Genomic DNA, 23,700 nt, shown 5'->3' with positions numbered 1-23,700 from the left:
TATATATAGCTTTAAGATTTAATCTACTTAAAATATCATATTTTATATCTATGTTTTAATGTGCTGTATTGAAAACAGGCCTTAGACCTCGGAAATGACGAGTTATGAGATTAGTGTCATGGACATAAAACTTGCGAGTTAAGAACACGATCCATGTAATATTTTTCAGCATAATATATGTACGTTAGTAGTGGCTATGAGGGTTGATTTGTGGGCTAACATGAGTTGAGATAATTCGGAAAAATAAACAAATGAATTAATGGCATAAAATGAGTTTTTTTTTTTTTTGGGGAGGGGGGGGGGAATGATCCAGAGACAAAGCAGTAACAGAGGTCTCCTCCTCCAGATACATATTTCGTTTATTTATGGAGAATGATTGTTTGTTGTTTCTGAGTTAAAGTTCATGAATCAGAGAAAAGGTGCCAAAAAGAAGAGAAAAAAACAAGCATTGAACAAGTGCTACAATATTGTCATAAAACAGAACAAAAGCAATGGCAGAGAACAATAACTCACTATAAACATCATGATTTAAAAAAAAAAAAAAACTACTCAGAAGAGCAGATCGTTACAAAGACTTTACATCACCTGGTGATGACCATCTTAAGGAAACTCACGGGAGGACAAAACAGAGCCGAAACTGTCAACCTTTAATGGAGTTTTCAGGAAATACCTTCTGAATGAATTCCAGGAACCGTTGAGAGTAAAATGTAGGATCGACAGCAGATATGGACACAGAATCAAACTGAAGAGATTTATAGGCATGTTCAATCTTCTTAGTCATGTTATATTCTTGCAAAATGTCGATCATGCCTAGATACAGAACAACATCATATGCTTCATGGAACATGTTTTCTTCTTTCCCTGGAATCAGCTCAGCCCTTGCTGGCATGTTCACACCAAGCTGGATCTGGAGTCTGTTTAAATAAGTGATACAAGAATTTGTTAAAAACTATCCCTCAAAATATATGGAAAAGAATCACAATTTCACCAGCTAATTTGAACTAAACCATCTAGCGGCTCTTGTACTATAAGTGGTGAAGTTGGCTTCCATGCAGCACAAGAGGCAGCACAAGGAGCAGACCAAGCTGCATGAGCCATGCAAGTTGCAGCTGGAGCACATGCAATCATTTTGTTACTTTTCAGCTTATGTTTTGTTGTTTAGTTAGATTTGAACTAAGTTTGTAATGAGTTTGTTGTAAGTTGGTGCTGATAAGATTTGATAAATCAGCACAACAAGATATACAAGCAATGTTTTATTAGTTTCAAGGCAATGTTAGTGGAGATAGGTGTGATTAGGTAAATTTTTGCTGTAATCAACTTCACAATCACATGATATATGTAAAGTTCTACATTTTCAAAATGAATGAAACAAATTTTCATCAAATTCTCTCTTAGTTCTCTGCTTAAAATTCAGCTTTCTTTTGTTCTTCAAGCTCGATTCTGCTTATATGCTCAGCAAGACATCGAGCCTTCAAGCTCAAGTCTTTGTTAACTTCATTCATCTTGCATTTTTAGTTCCAACAATTAGTATCAAGAGCTCATTTTCTTAGTGGACTTGTCATTCTTCAAGTCTAAAAATCATATCTTCATCCAGATTCTCTCTAGCTCCACCACCGGTCTTTAATGATGAAGGCTACTACATTTGGGTATTAAAAATAAAGACCTATCTGCAAGCATTTGACTTATGAGAGGTTGTCAACTTTGATGTTGAAACAGCACCTCTAAGAGTCAATTGCACTGTGGCTCAGATCAGGCAGCACACAGATGAAAGAACCAAGAGATACAAAGCCATGTCATGCATCCAAAACAGTGTTTGATGTGATTTTCACAAGGACCATGGCTTGTAAGTCACCAAAGCAAGCTTGGGATAGGTTGAAGGAGGAGTTTCAAGGGACTGAAAGAACAAGACAACAACAACTACTGAATTTGAGAATAGACATTGAAATTTTGAAGATGAAGAAAGAAGAAACTGCAAAACAATATTCAAACAGAATTATGGCTGTTGTGAATAGCATCAGATTGCTTGAGGATCAGTTTAGTGAAGCAAGAATTGTAGAGAAGGTTATCTCAACCTTGCCTGAGAGATATGAAGCCAAAATCTCTTCCCTCGAAGACTCGAGAGATCTGTCAAGCATCTCTTTGACTGAACTGATCAATGCTCTTTATGCTCAGGAGCAAAGAAGAGCTAGCAGACAGAAAGACATCAAGAAGGTGCCTTCCAAGCCAAGAGCAGAACTGCCTCGAGCTCCTCTGGCCATAAAGGGAAGAAGACCTGGTCAGACAAGCCTAGAACAGATAAAGGAAGAAGAAGATATCCACCTTGCCCATATTGCAAAAGACTCAGTCGTCCAAAAGCAAACTACTAGTTCAAGCCTGATGTGCAGTGTAGAGTCTGCAAAAAGATGAACCATGCTGAGAAAGTTTGCAAAAACAAAGGCAAGCTAAAGCAAAATCAGCCTCAACAGCCTAGAGCTAAAGCTCAAGTAGCAGAAGAAGGTAGTGACCAAGAAAACCAAGTCTTTGCAGTCTCTTGCTCAGCTGCCAAAAGAAAAGCCACAAAAGAATGGCTGATTGACAGTGGTTGCACAAACCACATGACCCCTAATACTGCTATCTTCAATAACATCGATAGAAGCTTCAAAACAAGAGTAAAAGTTAAAAATAGACACTTCATCAAAGCAGAAGGCAAAGGAGATGTGCAAATAGACACACCTATAGATACCAAACTTGTCTCTAATGTCTTGTTTGTGCTTGAAATTGACAAAAATTTGCTTAGTATAGCTCAATTGCTTGAAAAGGGTTATTCAGTAGTGTTCAAAGGTAAAGAATGCTTGATCAGTGATCCAAGTGGATCGAAACTCATGTCAGTGATCATGGCTGACAGAAGTTTTGTAGTGGATTGGAACAAGAGCTCAGACAGTGCTTACACAGTTGTTTTAGATGAATCCAAGCTGTGGCACAAAAGACTAGGCCATGCCAACTACAAGTCACTGGTTCAGCTGACCAAAGAAGACTTAGTTGAAAACTTCTCCAAATCAATTGAGAGAGAAGATGTTTATGAAGTATTTCAGCTAGGAAAACAAGCTAGACTGCCATTTCCTTTTAACAAGGCTTGGAGAGCCTCTGAAAACACACACTAATGTGTGTGGTCCTATGAAAACACAATCCTTGAATAGGAGCAAATATTTCATCCTTTTTATTGATGATTACTCGAGATTATGTTGAATTTATTTCCTAAAGCACAAGTCAGAAGTGGTCTCAGTATTTTGAAAGTTAGTAGAAACAGAAATAGGTTGCAAGTTGAAGACATTAAAGTCAGATAATGGGACAGAGTATACTTCAGCCATGTTTCAAGGTTTCTGTGATAAAGCAGGCATTAAGCACCAGCTCACCAACACCTACACACCTCAACAAAATAGAGTCAGTGAGAGAAAGAATAGAAGCTTGATGGATATGGCAAGATGTTTGTTGTTTGAGAGAAATTTGCCTAAGACCTTGTGGGCTGAGGCAGATAACACTGCTGTATATTTTCAAAACAGGTTACCAACCAAAGCATTGGTTAAAAATACTCCATTCATGGTCTGGTTTGGGTTCAAACCATCACTTGCTCACTTGAAGGTCTTTGGATGCATATGTTATGCACATATTCATGCAGTAAAAAGGGACAAATTAACCAAGAAGGCTCAACCTGATATCCTGGTGGGCTACAGCAGTGTGAAGAAAGGCTATAGAATTCTGGATCCTTTAACCAACAAAGTCTTTGTGAGCAGAGATGTTGTGTTTGATGAGAAGTCAGGCTGGAACTGGGATAAAAATGAACCAAAGATTGTTGCTGAAGACCTGGTGACAAATCAAACTGAAGCTGATCAAAATGATCCTGAAATAGACATTAATGATGTGCCAGTTAGGGGAACCAAACCATTGGCTGAAATATATGAAAAGGCTGATGTAGCTGCTGTTGAACCAAGTTGTTTTGAAAAGGCTGAAGCTCAACAAGGATGGAAACAAGCTATGCTCGATGCAATGAGCATGATTGACAAGAATCAAACCTTAGAGCTAGTTGCAAAGCCAGCCAACAGGAAGGTCATAGGAGTGAAATGGGTGTTTCGAGCCAAGCACAATGCTGATGGAACTCTGAACAAGCTGAAAGCTAGACTTGTAGTGAAGGGATTCAGTCAGAAGTATGGCATTGACTACTTTGAGACATTTGCGCCAGTGGCCAAACCTGACACAATCAGGCTGTTGGTTGCTTTGGCTGCACAGAAGCAGTGAAAAATTCATCAATTCAATGTAAAGTATGCTTTCTTGAATGGTTTTCTTGATGACGAGATTTATGTTAAGCAGCTTGAGGGTTTCAAAGTTAAAGGCAAAGAGGACAATGTGTACAAGCTGAAAAAGGCCTTGTATGGCTTGAAATAAGCACTAAGAGCCTGGTATAACACAATCGATAGCTACCTAGCTAGCTTGGGGTTCGAGAGAAGCATCAGTGAACTAACATTGTATGTAAAGAAAGAAGGTGATAAAACACAGCTCATAGTCTCCTTGTATATAGATAATTTGCTGGTGACAAGTGAAAACCATGCTATGCTGGCTGATTTGAAAAGCATGTTCGAGATGTCAGACTTGGGAGAAATGACTTACTTCCTTGGCATGGAAGTGTCACAGACTCAACAAGATATTTTCTTAAGTCAAAAGGCTTTTGCCTAAACAGATTCACTATGCTAAATTGCAAAGCAACTAGCACACCAGTTGCTGTTGGAGAAAAATTGACCAGCCAAGGTGATTTTGAGAAAGTGGCTAAGTCAACCTATAGAAGTTTGGTGGGATGCTTGCTGTACTTGACAGCCACTAGGCCAAACATTATGTTTGTTGTAAGTCTGCTATCTAAATTCATGCATTACTGCAATATGAAGCATTTCCAAACTGCCAAAAGAGTTCTCAGGTACATCAAAGGTACATTGAGCTTTGGAATGATGTTCACCGAGGTTAATAGCATGAAGCTACTTGGTTATGCTGATAGTGATTGGGTTGGATCAATAGATGACATGAAAAGCACTTCAGGGTATCTGTTTACTCTTGGTTCAACCATTTTTTGTTGGAGCTCAATAAAGCAAAATGTTGCTGCTCAATTAACTGCTGAAGCAGAATATTTAGCAGCTGCAAGTGCTGTTAACCAAGCCATTTGGCTAAGAAAAATTATGGCAGACTTGAATCTTCACCAAAAGGAAACAACAGAGATCAAATGTGACAACCAATCTACTGTTGCAATTGCAAAGAATCCAGTGTTCCATGGGAGAACAAAGCATTTCAAGAAAAAGTTTCATTTTGTTAGGGAGATGGAACAATCTCAGAGGTTAAACTGATTCATTGCAGTTCTAAAGATCAGCTTGCTGATATCTTGACAAAGCCACTTTGTGTGTCGAGGTTCAAGGAATTGAGAACTAAATTGGGAATATGCAGCATGCAAGCCAAGGAGGAGTGTTGAAGTTGGCTTCCATGCAGCACAAGAAGCAGCACAAGGAGCAGACCAAGCTGCACGAGCCATGCAAGTTGCAGCTAGAGCACATGCAGTCATTTCGTTACTTTTCAGCTTATGTTTTGTTGCTTAGTTAGATTTGAACTAAGTTTGTAATGAGTTTTTTGTAAGTTGGTGCTGATAAGATTTTGATAAATTAGCACAAGATGTACAAGCAATGTTTTATTAGTTTCAAGGCAATGTTAGTGGAGATAGGTGTGATTAGGTAAATTTTAGCTGTAATCAACTTCACAATCACTTGATATATGTAATGTTTTACATTTTCAAAAGGAATGAATCAATTTTTCATCAAATTCTCTCTTAGTTCTCTACTTAAAATTCAGCTTTCTTTTCTTCAAGCTCGATTCGGCTTGTTTGCTTAGCAAGACATCGAGGCTTCAAGCTCAAGTCTCTATTAACTTCATTCATCTTGCAGTCTTAGTTCCAACAATAAGTCTAGGAGCAACTTAGTTCCTCTACCATAAAAAATGAGTAATTTAGTCATTATAAATCAATTTAATTTTGAAGTACAAAGGCAATAGTTTGAATGGCGAAAACCTCAAACTTTAAAATGTTGACTTGCTTGTGTTTTTATATTTTAAAGCATGTCACTTTAAAACACAAGTGAATATTTTTTAATATTCAAGGTTGATGTCATTTAAAATTTTAGCTCTTTGTAGCAAAAGTAAATGTACAAGGATTAAATTGCTCTCTTATAATAGACTGGATAATAAACTCCTAAGCGACCCACTGCATAGTTTAACCTTTAATTTGCACATGTTTATGTGAATATTTGAACTTCAGGAAATGCTAGTTATTTATGGAAGAAGAGCAAGAAAGAGACTTTTCATAGCTAACTACAATGCAACAACTTTCCATGCTTTCTAGTGGTGATTCACATGATCGCATTATTCCACCTTTATTCTGTTTCTATTATTGCTTCTAACGGATTAAGGAAATCAGATTTCTTCTTGGGCATCAGACAGACATTGTAAGATTTGAAAACAACATTATGACATGTTAAGATATCATACCTGGCTGTACCAGGGAGAAGGAGATCTACTTCCTCATCACCTGCAGATGAAGCTCGAAGACGTCTACCTCGTATATGAGGACCAACAACAACACTATCATCTGTTCCCCGAGGAACCAAAACAAGTCCTTGTGGGTAGTTGGAGATTCCATCCTCTTCTGGAAAACATTTAAACCAAAATATATTATATCAACCCACTGTCCTTCATAATTGAATCAAAAGTTGTAGCATAAAAGAAGTTCAATCAGATAATTACAGCATATACCAAATTCTACATGTAGGGTAAGTAACATGGATGACATATTTGGTTCTATCACTGACTACGGGAACCACATACCATCTTGAAAAATCCCAAAACTATTAAAACCAAAATAGTAAGGAGTTCACCTGGTAACAATTGTCTTATTTTTTTATGTAACTTCTTGTTTCAAGTATGAAACTTGTAAAGTATTTATCTAACCTCTACATTTTGGGTTGTATCAAAAACCCATGTCATGTATGTTAATGATTTTTTTATAGAATTGGACACTCATCCTTTTTCTTTTTCCTTTTTGTTATCTTTCAGTAACACAAATTACTATAATTCTATTTGCCAATATTTCAGTTATTTTCCTTTTCCATAGACTCTACAATCCTTAAGCACTTAACGAGATCCAAATGCTTAAAAGACACTTAAAACATACAATCCTGCTCAAAATAATGAACGGAGAACATGATGTCCTACGTCACAAAGATTAAAGAAGCTAGAAGGAACTGCCAATAGAAGATCAAATTTTCAAAATTCAAACCTTCCTCTGCAACACTCCCTAATCCATCCACTCTATTGTAGGACATGTGAGACCTCAAATGCTGGGGTGCTCGATAATGCACACCAAGCAGAAGGCTATAATCCATTATGTGTTGTGACTCCAAAAACTTACTGTCAGTCTCGATTTGCCTGCAAAATATATACAAAATGCAATAAAATCATGCATTGGAAGGTAAACCAATTATATAAGATTGCTATTAGAGTAAGATAGGAAAGAGACAATTTTATATCATGAAAACTGGCCAGTTATATTCTTAAATTGCAAGGTAAACAATATATTGGGATAAGAAAACAATGCAAATTACATTTTACTAAAATAAGGATTCATAACTTACTCCCATGAAATGTACCCTTCACATAACCAAGTGATACATATCAGCTTAAACCGGTAGGATAATAGAGGATGATAAAGAAGCTACAAATTTATCAGTTAGTACCTTAATAAAGCCTCTTGCCAAGAAGGTTCTAAGTAAAAGCAGTAGTTGAGATCCAAATCTTTAAGTGTTGTGTTCTCATCAATTTCAATATTGTCTGCAGAACGCCCTAGTGATGATCCTTTCAAGTCAAATCTTCTATGGATCCTTAACTCAGTGCAGAACATATTTCCCATCACTACAAAGCGAAACTGCAAAAAGGATATGGTTTATGGTAGTTAGCTTCAAATGATCAAACGGCATTCCAAAATCTTGAAGGAACCTTTCGTTACATACCATGAACTAAGGTATGGAAAACATAGTCCTTAATCAAAGTACCTAAAAATATTTTATTCAAGTGCATTCAGTGAAACCACCTTTAAAAAGTGTACTGATTGAGGTCTTGCATAGGAAAGAACTCTACTGTGCTCATTACCTTTTGACCACTTGATGGTTTGATTCTGTGAAGACCAAAGAATTTTGTTATAAGTGTGTTCTCATATGACCTCACATGATGATGATAGTTCGGAAGCATTCTTAGAAGAACCTATATGCAAGAATTCAGTCAATAAAACGTGCAACCAATTGAGGAAAACAAGGAGCAGAAGAGAAACAGAAACAGAACCAGAAGTACATTGCAAATGCTTTATGGTATGTTATTAATTTTTTTTTTATATTAAGGAGTTGAAAAGTAAAGAGCTGCACAGTTGAGAAATGCCTATAGCAGACCTGACATGCACAATTTACACAAGTTAAGCAACCAGAGAGAAATTATCATATTTAATCAAGCTAGTTGCCCAAAGAGTATAAATGAAGGTAAAGCTGGATATTGCAAACCTTTACTTCAGATTTCCGGAGTGTCTTAATCATGAAACGATCATCTTGAGACAGAAAGAAGATACTACCACTTTTACCAGGAGAAGAAAGTTCTCTGAGAACATCATTTCCACAAATGGATATCATGTAGTCAGCAGCATCAATCTTGAACATCTCCCTTAAATTCCTACAATGAGTTTTATATATGTCAACATGGGAAACAAAACATAGTACCATATCCACAGAACATAGCAAGAAAAAATTATAATAAAAGAAAGATACAGGCTTTTGCCTACTGAAAGCATATTTATTCAATATTGTGGGGGTTAAAATGTGCTCTAAGTCCCTATACCTCGTACATTTAGAATTTAGTCCCCCTACTTACATTTCAAGGAACTTAATCCCTCTACTTTCAAATTTAAAGATGTAAGTCCAATTGTTAACACTGTTAAAGTTTTCCTTTTAAATTTAGGTTTATTACAACATAATTTTTTTTATTACATGGCTACCAAGGTTTTTTTTTTCTTTTTTTTTTTTTAATTTCAAAATGTCACACAAGTGAATTCAACAGAAGAATTTTAAGGTGGCATTAACAATTGAACTTGAATTTTGAAATCTGAAAAATATACGGACTAAATTCTTAGTAACTAAAATTAGAGGTGTTAAATTCCAAATTTATAGAGTATAGAGACCTGGAGCATATTTTAACCTATTTTGGAAGAATACTAGTGAATCGCATGATCTCCACAGGTGCAGGTCGTATGAAGTACTAAAAGAATGAACTTGTAAAAGTAAAGCTAGATGCAAAGAAGTACTCATGTGACATATGTAGTATGTTCAGCTTCAAGTAATGGACTAATACTTCCATAGGATCTTAAAACTTAAAAGCTCTAAATATCTCGGACATTAAGACTATATCGAGAAAAAACTTAATACTAATAAATTTATTGAAGAGTTTGCCTGTCCACATAATATGTCTCTAATTTGGCAAGATATACATCTCTCCGAAATATGTAATGGAATGTGAGATCAAAAGAAAAGTTATCTACCCAATATTAACATCAACCTTGTGGTCTAACAAAATATCTTCCTTTTAGAAATAAAAAGAAAACTAAATTTTAACACCTTTCCTATAAGGACATACAATCTTATATAGCATGTACACCAAACCTTCAAAATGAACCATAGGACCTCATTGACATTGAGATATAAGATATACCCAGCAACTATATCAGAATAACATATATCCTATACAGAAATTCTCCATACTGTCACAAAAAATAATCGAGGTATCTCTAACCTGAAAACCATTGGGCAGTAATCTTTCCACTTAAAATCTTCTGATTGATGGGGAGGTGTCAACTGTGAGCCCTCTTTAGGAAAATTCATCCAAAAGCTAGCCCTGCGGCCAAAATCTGACACTCTAACTTCTCGTCTTTGTACAGGTGTAATTTTTCCCACAGTGTATCTGGCAAAATCTAACATATATTAAGCAGTAGGTTTTCCAAAACAACGTCATAGCCAACTAAGGAAGACCATATATGGATTCTCCATGACGGTAAACGTCATGAGTCTTTGTATGCATTCTTTACAAAAGATGCCATAAAGTCTGAGTTACAACTAAGAAACGTGTTCAAGTAGTAGTCACAAGTCACAACAGGTTCACAAGCAAATATAAATGGTTAATCTATTGTCCCGAAGAGGGAGACCATTTTGATTCTTAGTTTATACTCATCGAATCGATGCTTCAGACATCTCTTCTAGTTTTCTATTAATATCTATAAGGAAATTAAATAACAATAACTGTTCAAACTCCAGCCTAGACAAACTCTATGGTAAACAAAAGCAGCAATAAGATTTAGAAAAATAAACAAATAAGAAAATTAAGTCATAATTGTCTGATAAACAACAAGGGTAAAAAAGCATAAAAGTTAAAATGAACAGACCTGATTCCAAGCTGCAAACTGAGCATTAAATCATAACTCCTGTGGCCTTTAATAATTATTTCACCTGGCCTCTTAACCTCTTTGGCTAACATTTTTTGTCTCCGTTTTGCTCTTCTGGATGATGCTGAAAAACTATTATTCAACACAAACTCACTAATTAAGACACCTTGCATGTATTCACGTTCTAAGACTGGTGCATTTGTTTCACTTCCCTTCTCTTCTCCTTCTATAAAAGATTCAGTTAACTCTAAAGATGAATCATACCCAATAACTTTTTCAATAGATACCTCTAGACTCCAACGTCTTTCCAAGGAAACATTTCTGTTGCGAGACTGCTCCAAATTTAATAAGTTTCCTTCACCAGAATTACGATGAGATACCCGAGTGCCACCAACCTTTACACTCCCCATGTCTACAGAAGAAGCATGGTGGATATGGGAATGGTTCTGCTTTCTCAAATCTGGTAACAATCCTCTTTTTCTCAGGGCATTGAGGTAAACCTCTTGTAAGGCAGGAAGCCGACTGCCTTTTGGATAAAATGATCCTTTTCCATCCTTTAAACCCCGTGTCCAAGTTCCTACATAGCAACCACCATCCCTCCAGTTATACACTCCAAGTCCATGCATCATTCCATTTAACCAGCTTCCTTCAAAGGAGTCTCCATTTGTCCATGTAAGGGTTCCTTTGCCTGACATTTTACCTCCTTTCATGTTCCCTAGATAAACATTGCCATTGGCCCAAGTATATTTTCCAGGACCTTCAGGTGTTCCCTGGATCCAAGCACCCTCAAAGACATCTCCATTAGGATAAACTTGATATCCCAAACCATGTTTGAGGTTCAACTTCCATCTCCCCTTATAAGTTAATTTATTGGAGTCAATATATGTCCCAGTACCATGCATATAACCACCTGAGAATTCACCATCATAAACCGTTCCAGGAGGCCATTGTATCTTGCCAGTCCCTTGCCTCATCCCACGCCTCCATTCTCCCTCATACACACAACCAACTTTCCAAACATATTTACCACGACCCTCTGGCACATTCCCGAGTAATGACCCAGAATATAAGTCCCCATTTGGAAGCAAGAGTTCTCCAACTCTAAATGCAGCAGTTTCAGAACCATGGACAGCTTCACCATTAGTTAGTATAGAACCGTTGTCCTTGTCAGTGATGGCATCAAGAGATCTTGTTCTTTCTGCACAAGAACGTGCTCCTTCCACGTTATCAAGGGTGACCACGGGGCCAGACATGCATAATGCCGCAAAAGGTTTCAGTTTCTTACAGGAATAAAATTAAGTCAATCACAAGGTTCTCATTCGAAAATATAAAACAGATGTTTACTATTAGATTCCGAAAAATAATACATTTACAAAAGCTCCTTCCTTTGATCTACAAAGAGATTAACGAATCCAGAGTATTCATCAGTAGCAGAAAAACTTATTTCGACAATGTAAAAAGACTAACTAAACCACATTAAATCCTACTTAATGATGACTTCACATGTAATTTGTAAAAATAAAAGAGACTATAACGAGTGCTTGCTTGATTGAAGAATATAACACACTAGAGAAAATTTCCATGAAAATTAAACGGTAAAATCATATAAATACACAATTAACACATAAATTTTCGATTCAACTATAAAATCAATCAAAAAAAAAATCCTAGCACAAAATCTTTAAATCTTTACCTCATCTTTTAGATCATGTTTTTCTCTACTGAGTTAAAATGACTATAAATCCTTATAAATTCACTTAGCAGTGTTTACCAAAAATCTATCGCCAAACAAACAAGAAAACATGAAGGAAAACAAAAAGGAAGCAAAACTATTTAAACACAATACAAAGAAAAATAATCAACCAGTTTATTCTACCGCAGTTAATCAACTAAACTGAAGCTCAAACATTGAAGCATCACTAGTAATATACATATATGTAAACTACTAGTGAAATTATGTAATACGTTTTAAAAAGAAAAAAAAAAAAAGGGTGAGGAAAAATAAGAGAACAAAAGAGCACCTTAGAATAAAAAGGATGTACGACGAAAGCAAAAATCGCAGCAAAGCAAAGAGAAAACAAAGAAAGATGAAGATGAAGTTTCGTCGCTGTTTTTAAAAAACTGCAATCTAAAACGCTCTTTCTTTGGCGTTTGGCTTTTGGAAATCAATCTCTTTCCATGGTGACGATTTTGGAACGAATCTCAAAGAGCTAAAATAAAACAAACACCAAATATTCAAATATATATATACATAATAAAATCTAAGCGTGCGACAGTTACTGAAAAGACAAGTTTACCCAATTCATGCCCGCCCTTTTGTCTTACGCCTGTTTACAGTAATAATCGGGTGATCCATTTTTATGTGTTTAATTAATTAACATTAGGACGAAGATTAGTTAAGGACGGCAATCAAACATCGGTTTACAGCGGCCGGGGTTTGACTTATAGATTGCAACAGCTAGGACATGTGACAGTGACCCGCTGATTTTTTCCCTCCTGACTTTTTACCTTATTTCTGTTTTACCCTCTTTTAAAATTGGATTTTTAAAATTTTTTAAAAAATTACTCCTTTCAAAAATTTATATGATATTTTGATTATTCATAACTAAATATGTTGTTTTTCTTTCTACCTAATTCTTTTCCTATATTTTGATGCTGAATATTGGGATTTTTTTAGGGCCTCAAGCTTATTTAACATAAATGTCATGACTAAGTTAATGTTATGACTAAGTTATCATTTAATCTGACAGTTTGAAAGTTGTTAAAGTTATTTTTGGAGGTATTTTAACCAATTCAAACTTTATTTTGGTTAAACCCAAAAAGAAAATTGTTAAAAGTGGTATTTATATTATTTTTTTCTCAAATTGGTATTTCTGTCAATCAAACCTCTATTTAAAAAGAAAGGTTTAACCCATAAATTAATACTTAAATTATACCTAACCTTTTCAAATCGATATCTAAACATTTTTATCACTAAGTGATACCTAAATTATTTTATCACCTATTCTAGCTAATAATAGACTACCACATCATATAAACTTTAAAAATAATTTTAATTCTTTTATTTTATTTTATTTTATTTTTACCTTATTTCTCTTTTTTTTTCTTCCTTTATAATATCTAGACATACCAGTAATGCTTGAAATTGACTCTTTTAATGTCAAGAGACTAAAGATTAATTCTGTTTTCAAACTTCATCACCTACTTGTTCAACTTAATAGGATAAAAAAAGTTTTTTCATTAATCAGAAACTAGTGTTTTTAGAATCGAACCAAACCGTTTGGTTGGACCGGGAACTAGTCAAGGGCATCAATTCAAAGATTGGGGTTGAAATGATTGACACAAGAACTGATACAAATCAATTCTATCGAGCTTAAAAATTGATTGAACTTTCTATTTTTAAAATTTTATTATTTTATTTTCATGAAATTTTAATAATTTTAAATATATAAAGAAAATAATATTTTATCTTTTTACTACATAACTATTTTAATTGATTATTTTTAAAATAAATTTAATGATTTGACTATCGATTAAACTAATAGAGGTATCAACTTAGGAAAGTAGGTACCAACTATAATAAAAAAAATGTTTAGATATAAAAATAAAAAATAACGTAATTTAGGTACCAATTTGTGAATTAAGACTTTTAAAGACTTAATAGTTTGACTAATGGAGATACCAACTTGAGAGAAACAAATAGTTTAAATATTACTTATAATAATAAAAAACAATTTAGATACTAATTTGTAGGTTAAGCCTAATTTTTTATAGATTTAATATTTTTACTCAAGTTTAATATTTTTTAAATGTGATGTATGTGTTTTTTTCTTCAATATGTTAGCTATATTTTACGTTATACATATGGGTATCAAATATAAATATACTAACTTTCTGGGGTTTAACTCTGCTTTTAGTGTTAAATTAGATTTTTTTATTTTTATAAATTTTATAATGTGTATTTTTAAATTTTATATAAAAGCGTGAATTTAGAGAAACTTTTGAATCAATAAATATAATTTTTTATTCATTATATTTTGGATTTGTCATTTTAATTATTTATTATTCATCATCTATTCTATTATTTAAGCTCTTGACTGAGTTTGTATTACGAGTCAACAGGGCACCAATTCAGTTAGGGAAATTATGAAAATGTCATTTTATGATTAAAATAAGTTATATTATATCTATACTATTATCTAAGTTTCTGACTAAGTTGGTGTCATGAGTCAACAAAGCACCAACTCAATTAAAAAATTACGAAAATATCCTTTTGTATTAAAATAAATTATATTATTTAATGGTAATTTTGTTTTATATTTAAAAAAGAACCAAAAAAATTTTACACGTAGTAGAATTTGAACACATGCTACTTACAAGAGTAAAATCACTAAACCAAAACTTTATTTTCATATAATATTTATATTTTAATTATGTTATGCATATCTTATTACCTTTATTAATTGTACTTACTATTAATTAAGCCTCTAATTGAGTTGGTGTCATGAGTCAATTGAACACTAACTTAATTAGAAAAATTATGAAAATACCTTTTCATAATTAAAATAAATTATATTATTCAATGACACTTTAGTCTTTTAATTTTAAAAAAATAATAAAAATTTGCATTTAGTGGTATTGAACCCATGTTATTTTCATAAATAAAACATTAATTTTACCACTAAACTAAAACTTTATTTTAAAATGATATTTACTGCTTAATCTATACTATTATTTAAAGCCATAATCGAGTCTTACGATCTATAGGAAACAAAGTTGGTTAGGAAAATTACAAAAATATCATTCCGTTTAAGTTAAATAATTTGAGGATACTTCAGTCTTTTTTTTAAAAAAACCAATAAAAATTTGTATCACAAGTTAATTTAACACTAACTCAATATTGATGATATCATAATGATAAGCATATGTGTTTTAAATACATAGTTTTCACACACATAAATGTGTAATAGAGTTTCTAATATTAATAATTTGAATTAAAATAATAATAAATTAATAATATGTTACTAATTATTATATGATAACAACAAAACCAATATTAATTAACTAATATGGAACAATTAAAAATAATAAAAAGTCGCTACTTGCAAAGAAACGATGGAGATTGTAACGGCCTAATTTTCAGTGGTGTCAGAAATGGTGATTTGAGATCACTAAATTCGACAAATAAGATTGAACAAGATAGTAATTTAATATTTATGAGTCAAGTAAGAATTTAGAAGAATCTGTGAAATGGTGAAATTAGTGAATTAAAAGAATTTATTAGGTCAAACGGGTCAAAAATGAGGTATCGAGACCTCAAAGTTGAAAATCGAGCTATAAATATTTTTATAAATATTTATGGAGTGTCATTGAGTTAGTATTAAAGTTTTATTAGAAAATTTTAACGTTTGGATGGCTAATTAATTAAAAAGGACTAAATTGAAAATAGTGCAAAATTTGTTAAATTGTGAGTAAATAGCTTAAGTATTTAAAAAGATGGATTTAAAGAGCAATTAGACCCAAAGGTTAATGGCTGGACGGTTTGGGTATGAAATAAGCAAGAAAACAATGTGAACAAGGGGCAAAATTGGAAATAGCATAAAAGTTAATAGTTAAATAATGATGTAATTGAAAAATCTAGACATTTCTTCATATTTTCTCAGCTAAAACGCCATAGAAGGTCTGGAGAAAGCTGGTTTTCATATTTTACATCATGTGAGTTTAATTCTTACTTTTCTTGATAATTTTATGTTTTTATGACTTTTACAATTAGGTCCACTTGTAGAATTCATTAGTTTTTGATTTTATGGGTGAAATTGGAAGTTACCCTGGATGGATAAGGAATTTTATGATGAATTATTATGAAATTTAAGTTCTAATTTTATATTAAGGTGGTTTTATTAAGTGATTTTGATAGGAAATGATATTTAGGACCTAATTGTGAAAAAGTTGTGAATTGAAGGTTTCTGTTGAAATTAAGAATATAAAAGGTTTTGAAATAGTTTATAATGATAAAATAAAGTGTTAATTGAGAAAAATTAGTTCAATTGATGGGTGAATTGAGAAGGGACTAAATTGTGAAAATTGTAAATTTTGGGGTAAAAGTGCAATTTCGAAATTTGAACAGCATAAATTGTGAAGTGAAATAGAATTGAAATGGATGCTAATGAAGGAATGATTTTATAATTATAGATCAAGAAAACGAATCGAATCGTGGAAAGGAGAAAATTCAAGAATAGTCCCCTAATTTCTACGACTTTTACAAATTAGTCCGTAAGTTCATATGGCAAAGTTCAATGTTTTGATATGAAAATATTATGATTGTTAAAGTATTTTATTGTTGATGAATACTATCAATTTGCATTAACTAATGAATAATGTGTAACTAAAAGTACAAATTAGTAGGAACAATGGATTTGAGTGCTTCTATTCGTGACCACGATGAGTTGATGAAACATATGTGACAAGTGTGCCCGTTTAAGACCATAGCTGGGCTATGGCATCGGTGCAATGTGATAATGTGACTCCGTATAAGACCATAGCTGGGTTATGGCATCGGTATAATGTGATGATGTGATTCCGTATAAGACCATGTCTAGGATATGGCTTCGGTATGATATGTGAACCGTGTAAGACCATGGCAAGGCTATGGCTTCGGTGTGTGATGCGTATCAATGTGAAAGTCCATGGTTTACTATGGCAATGTGATAATGAAGCACTCAATTCCCTTATTGTTCCCTAATTTGACAATGAAGTAAATGAGAAATGGGCCTACGGGAGTTAAATTGTGAGTTGCCATATGGAAATTATTCCAATGAGTTATTAATGAAATTGTGATTTGGAGGATGAAATAGTTAAACTAATAGATATATGATTGTGTACGATATTTGATATGATTTGTGTTTATATGCCTATGAGCTTACTAAGTTTCAATAAGCTTACTTGTGTGTGTTTTATATTTTTATGTAGATTGACTTGAAGTGAAGTGGGTAGATCGGATCAACACAACAGGGCACACTATTCAGATCAATTCCGGTAGTTTTTGTTTTATGTTTAAAGATTTATATGGCATGTATAGAGTTTGAATGAATTGAAGTAAAGATGTTATAAACTAGTTAACAATATTTGTACTAAAACAGTTTTCGTAAGTAGCAGTAGTTTGACTTTGAAAAATCACTAAAAATAGTAGAAATGGAATTAAATAATGAATAAATTATGGAATAGAATCTTGATGAGTCTATTTTCATATGGAAGAAGCAAAACAGGTATATGAGCTATATTTTATGAGATGTTTAAATTTTTGTGAAACAGGGCCAGAGCGATTTCTGGATCCCCTGTTCTGACTTTGGAAATTCACCATAAATTTTACAAAGATAATTAGAAGTCATACTTTATATGTACAGATTCCTTATTGAGTCTAGTTTTATTAGAGACAAACGGAATAGTCATTGAAGCTCTGTACAGAGAGATATCTGATTCGTAATACACAAAGGTCAGAGTAGTCAAACCCTAAAACAGGGGAGATTTTAAATAATAAACTGTACTAATTGGCTTGACCAAAATTCTAGAAAAAATTGGTACGTAGATATATGAGTATAAATTCAGAGAAAATTTACGGATTTGGATTTCGAGTTTTATAACTCGAGATATGAATTATTTAGCAACTATGACACAGTTGGACAGCTTGTCTGAAAAGTATTATATAAATTATCTAAATTTGGTTAAGTGCTCAAATAAGTTTAGTAGTGCCTTGTGCTCGACTCGCAAACGGTCTCGGGTAAGGGCGTTACATTTATTGGTATCGAGCTTGGTTTAGCGATTCTCGGAATATGTATGATGTGAAAAGTGTCTAGAATTACATGCCATATAAATCGTGATAGTGTCTTGTGTATGATCCGATCTAATCCTTGTTTTTATTATAGATTATCTTCGATTTGAAAAGATGTCGATAGACCGAACAAACGAGCAAGAAGAAGTTAATAGCAGAGTACAAATCTCGAACAAGGAACAAGTAGTGAAGCTCGATTTCATTGATGCGAGAACAAGAACTCAAAAATATGATTTATGGATTCATGAATCGGTGGTATAATGAGAATGTGCGAGAAAGAAATTAGACTCGCAACCTCCTCCCCTATCTCAACATCTCAGTAGTACCCCGGTTGCTCCTCCACCTCCTCGACAACCGAATCGCAAACGTTCTCCATTTGAAAAGCTCGAAAACATGGGGTGAAGAATTTCGGGAAGAAACAGACGATGACCCCGTTAAAGTGAATATTGGTTACAAAGTATAATGAGGGTTTTAAGCAAATGGCGTGCTCACCAGATGATTACTTAATATGTGCCGTGTCATTATTGAAAAAGAAGCTTATAACTGGTGGGAAACAATAGAAGTCATTGTAATTTGCCGAGAAGATCACTTGGGAATTTTTCAAAATGAATTTAAGAAGAAATATGTCGGTAGAAGATATCTGGATAAGAAGAAAAGAGAATTTCTCGACTTGCGACAAGGAAACAAGTCAGTGGCTGAATATGAAAGAGAATTTGTTTATCTGAGCAAATATGCTCGAGATATAGTACCCACTGAAGAAGAAATGTGTATCAGATTTGAAGAAGGGCTTAATGATGAGATTAAAATGATGATAGGGGGCATTGAGATACGAGAATTTGTTGTTCTATCAGATCGTGCTAAGAAGCTTGAAGAAGTATATAATAAAAAGATGCAACGAGATAGAAGAAGTAAAGAATCTTTCAAAAGAAGTGCATCTAAGTCATTTTCGGCTTTACCGTTGAAGAAATCTAAAGAGGAATTCAATGAGCCACTTGATTACAGAAAGATCGAGGAAAAAGTAGGCCAAGACAATCTGATTACAAAGCATCCGACAGACCTCTTCATTAGTGTGGGTAGTGTACAAAATACCCAAAGGCCCAAGTGTCAACATTATGGAAGAAGTCACCCGGTGAATGTAGAAGTAAATTAGGGCTTGTTATAAATGTGGGGCCACCGATCACTTTATTCGTGATTGTCTCCAATTACAAGTAGAAGAAGTGGAACAGAGGAGAAACCGAAAATTCTTCCTCAAAAGGAAGACGCCTCAGTCGGAAGCGAAGCTTCTGAGGGCTACTCGTTCGGGTATGAAAGATATCGCTAGCCGATCGAAGTTAGGGCTCTGCTCGTACTTATGCCATTCGAGCGAGAGAAGAAGCAACAGCTCCAGATGTAATTGCTGGTACTTTCTATCTTTATGATGTTCCTGTGTATGCTTTAATAGACCCTGGGTCTACTCATTCATATATTTGCACTATGTTAGCATCTGAAAAGAACTTATTTGTTGAGCCTCATCGATTATGATGTACAAGTTACAAATCCGTTAGGTCAAAGTGTGGTAGTTAATTTAATATGTCATAACTGTCCACTGAAAGTTAAGGGCTGTGATTTCCCCGCTGATTTGATGCTGCTACCCTTTTGGGAATTTGATGTTATCTTGGGCATGGACTGGTTAATGAAACATGACGCAATAGTGAATTGTCGAGAAAAATGAATTAGTTTGAAATGTCAAACAGGAGACATTATTTTGGTTGAGTCTGGAAATTTGGATGACATGGTTAGAATGATTTCCTTTATGTCTACTCAGAAATTGTTGCGTAAAGGAAATGAGGCTTATTTAGCCTATATTCTTGATACTCGAAGTTCTGAATCAAAGTTAGAGCAACTATCTATTGTAAATGAATTCATGGATGTATTTCCTGAAGAATTACCAGGGTTACCACCCGATAGAGAAGTTGAGTTCGTGATAGATGTGCTTCCGGGAACAGCTCCCATATCGGTGACACCATATAGAATGGCTCCAGCAGAATTAAGAGAGTTAAAAACGCAGCTTGCAAGAGTTGTTAGACAAAGGGTTTATCGACCGAGTATGTCGCCGTGGGTGCACTGTCTTATTTGTGAAAAAGAAGGATGGTTCATTGAGGTCGTGCATAGATTACAGCAAATGAATAAGGTAACAATTAAAATAAATATCCTTTGCCTCGTATTGATGATTTATTCGATCACTTAAGGATGCTACAAGAGTTTTCAAAAATAGATCTCGATCTGGGTATTATCGATTAAAGGTAAAGGAATGTGATGTACCGAAAATGACTTTTAGAACTCGGTATGGTCATTATGAGTTCTTAGTTATGCCATTCGGTTTGACAAATGCTCCTGCCGCTTTTATGGATTTAATGAATCGAATTTTCCGATCTTACCTAGATAGATTTGTGGTTGTGTTTATTGATGATATATGATCTATTCAAAGACGTAATCCGAGCATGCTCAAGACTTGAGAATTGTACTACGATATTAAGGAAAAGCAGTTATATGCAAAATTTAGTAAATGTGAATTTTGGCTTCATGAAGTGGGATTCTTGGGTCACATTGTGTCAGTTGATGGTATACTGGGTAGATCCGAGTACGGTGTCGATGGTGATTAATTGGAAAACTCTAAAGAATGTTACGGAAGTGCGAAGTTTCCTTGGATTAGCTGGTTACTATCGTCGATTTGTGAAAGATTTTTCACCGATTGCTTCACCGATAACTAAATTATTACGAAGAATGTTGAGTTTGTATGGTCGATGAGTGCCAACAAAGTTTTGATCAATTAAAGAAAATGTTGACAGAGGCTCGGTGTTAACTCACTGAATCGGTGTGCCATATGTAGTATATAGTGATGCGTCTCGAATGGTTTAGGTTGTGTATTGATGCAATCAGAAAAGTTGTAGCATATGCTTCTCGACAGTTGAAACCACATGAGAGGAACTACCCTACACATGATCTTGAGTTAGCGCCATAGTATTTGCTTTAAAAATTTGGAGACACTACCTATATGGAGAGAAATGTTATGTGTATACGACCATAAAAGTTTGAAATATTTAATGTCGCAGAAAGAGCTGAATTTGAGACAGGCGATGGTTAGAGCTGTTGAAAGATTACGATCTTATCATTGATTATCATCCGGAAAGGCAAATGTAGTGGCGGATGCACTTAGTCGGAAATCATCATTATTTGCTCTTCGAGCGTTAAATGCTCATTTGTCTCATTAATGAAAATGGTTCTATATTAGTTGAATTAAAGACAAAACCAGTATTCTTTCAAAGAATTCGGGAATTGCAAGATGAAATGACAAATGGTTCGGGATAATTTGAACTTAGATTACTCTATTGATAATAGTGGTATGTTATACCATCGTAATAGAATTTGTGTCCCGAATAATCTAGAATTGAAGAAGGATATCTTATCAGAGGCTCATAGTAGTATGTACTCGATTCATCCGGGTAGTACGAAGATGTATTGTGATTTGAAAAAAATGTATTGGTGGCCTGGTATGAAACGGGAAATTTGTGAATTTGTGGCAAAATGTTTAATCATCAACGGTAAAAGTGAACATCAAGTGCCTACTGGTTTTGTTACAACCCGTAATGATTCCGAATGGAAGTGGGAACATGTGACGATGGATTTTGTATCCGGATTGCCGGTGACTCAAGAAAAAGATTCGATTTGGGTGATAGTAGATGATTAACTAAATCGGTAGCATTTTATTCCGGTCGTAATGCAGATTTTTCACTTGATAAGTTAGCGGAATTATATGTGTCGAAATTGTGAGATTACATGGGGTGCCGACATCAATTATTTCGATCGAGATCCGAGGTTTACTTGAGATTTTGGAATAAACTACAGAAGCTTTAGGTACTAAGTTAAAATTTAGTATGACTTTTCACCCTCGATGATGGACAATCGAGCGAGTGATTGATTTTGGAAGATATGTTAAGGTGTTGTATACTCGAGTTCGGTGGCGGGGAAAGGTACTTACCTTTAGCTGAATTTGCTTATAATAACAGTTATCAAGCTAGTATCAAAATGGCACCGTTTGAAGCTCAGATGGAAGGAAGTGCGAGAACCCGTTGTATTGGTCGAATTAAGTGAATCGAAATTAGTCAAGTGGATTTAATTCGGGAAACTAAAGAGAAAGTTCAGATTATTCGGGAAAGTTTGAAAGCTGCTTCCGATCGTCAAAAGTCGTATGCAGATTTGAAAAGAAGAGATATAGAGTTTAATGTGGGTGATCGTGTGTTCTTGAAAGTTTCTTCGTGGAAGAAAGTTTTACGGTTTGGTAGAAAAGGAAAGCTTAGTCCACGATTTATCGGACCATACGAAATCATTGAGAGGATCGGTCCGGTAGCTTATAGATTGGCCTTGCCTCCAGAACTTGAGAAGATCCATAATGTATTTCATGTATCTATGTTGAGACGATATAGATCAGACCCTTCACATGTGATTCCTCATACTGAGATAGAGCTACAATCAGATATGACTTATTCGGAGGAACCAGTGAAAGTATTAGCTCGGGAAGTTAAAGAACTACGGAATAAACGAGTACCGTTAGTAAAAGTGTTATGGCATCGACATGGATTGGAGGAGGCAACCTGGGAAACAGAGGAGTCAATGAGATCACAATATCCAAATCTGTTTTCAGGTAACAAATTTCGAGGACGAAATTTTTAAAGGGGGGAGAGTTGTAACGGCCTAATTTTCAGTGGTGTCGGAAATGGTGATTTGAGATCACTAAATTCGACAAATAAGATTGAACAAGATAGTAATTTAATATTTATGAGTCAAGTAAGAATTTAGAAGAATCATGAAATGGTGAAATTAGTGAATTAAAAGAATTTATTAGGTCAAACGGGTCAAAAATGAGGTATCGAGACCTCAAAGTTGAAAATCGAGCTATAAATATTTTTATAAATATTTATGGAGTGTCATTGAGTTAGTATTAAAGTTTCGTTAGAAAATTTTAACGTTTGGATGGCTAATTAATTAAAAAGGACTAAATTGAAAATAGCGCAAAATTTGTTAAATTGTGAGTAAATAGCTTAAGTATTTAAAAAGATGGATTTAAAGAGCAATTAGACCCAAAGGTTAATGGCTGGACGGTTTGGGTATGAAATAAGCAAGAAAACAATGTGAACAAGGGCAAAATTGGAAATAGCATAAAAGTTAATAGTTAAATAATGATGTAATTGAAAAATCTAGACATTTCTTCATATTTTCTCAGCTAAAACGCCATAGAAGGTCTGGAGAAAGCTGGTTTTCATATTTTACATCATGTGAGTTTAATTCTTACTTTTCTTGATAA

General features: G+C 34.2%; 1 protein-coding gene across 4 annotated transcripts; it reads right to left on the bottom strand.

Annotated features, from left to right (window-relative positions):
• Positions 1 to 324: 324 nt before the first annotated feature.
• LOC108460398 (phosphatidylinositol 4-phosphate 5-kinase 9-like) lies at positions 325 to 12,799 on the bottom strand. 4 transcript variants are annotated; one of them, XM_017759877.2, is made up of 9 exons: positions 12,553 to 12,799; positions 10,532 to 11,923; positions 9,886 to 10,053; positions 8,607 to 8,772; positions 8,206 to 8,316; positions 7,794 to 7,981; positions 7,337 to 7,485; positions 6,550 to 6,706; positions 325 to 914 (listed from the first exon to the last, which is right to left on the bottom strand). In XM_017759877.2, the coding sequence occupies exons 2-9, from the start codon at positions 11,782 to 11,784 to the stop codon at positions 641 to 643; spliced, it is 2,466 nt and encodes an 821-aa protein (XP_017615366.1). In that variant the 5' UTR covers positions 11,785 to 11,923; positions 12,553 to 12,799; the 3' UTR covers positions 325 to 640. The 4 variants fall into 4 exon arrangements, with proteins under 4 accessions (XP_017615366.1, XP_017615370.1, XP_017615367.1 ...); XM_017759881.2 differs by having other exon boundaries at positions 10,532 to 11,747; positions 12,553 to 12,798; XM_017759878.2 differs by having other exon boundaries at positions 10,532 to 11,811; positions 12,553 to 12,796.
• Positions 12,800 to 23,700: the final 10,901 nt, after the last annotated feature.

Source organism: Gossypium arboreum, chromosome 4, assembly GCF_025698485.1.
Source record: "Gossypium arboreum isolate Shixiya-1 chromosome 4, ASM2569848v2, whole genome shotgun sequence".
Lineage (NCBI taxonomy): Eukaryota > Viridiplantae > Streptophyta > Magnoliopsida > Malvales > Malvaceae > Gossypium > Gossypium arboreum.
This window is presented reverse-complemented; position numbering and strand designations above follow the sequence as displayed.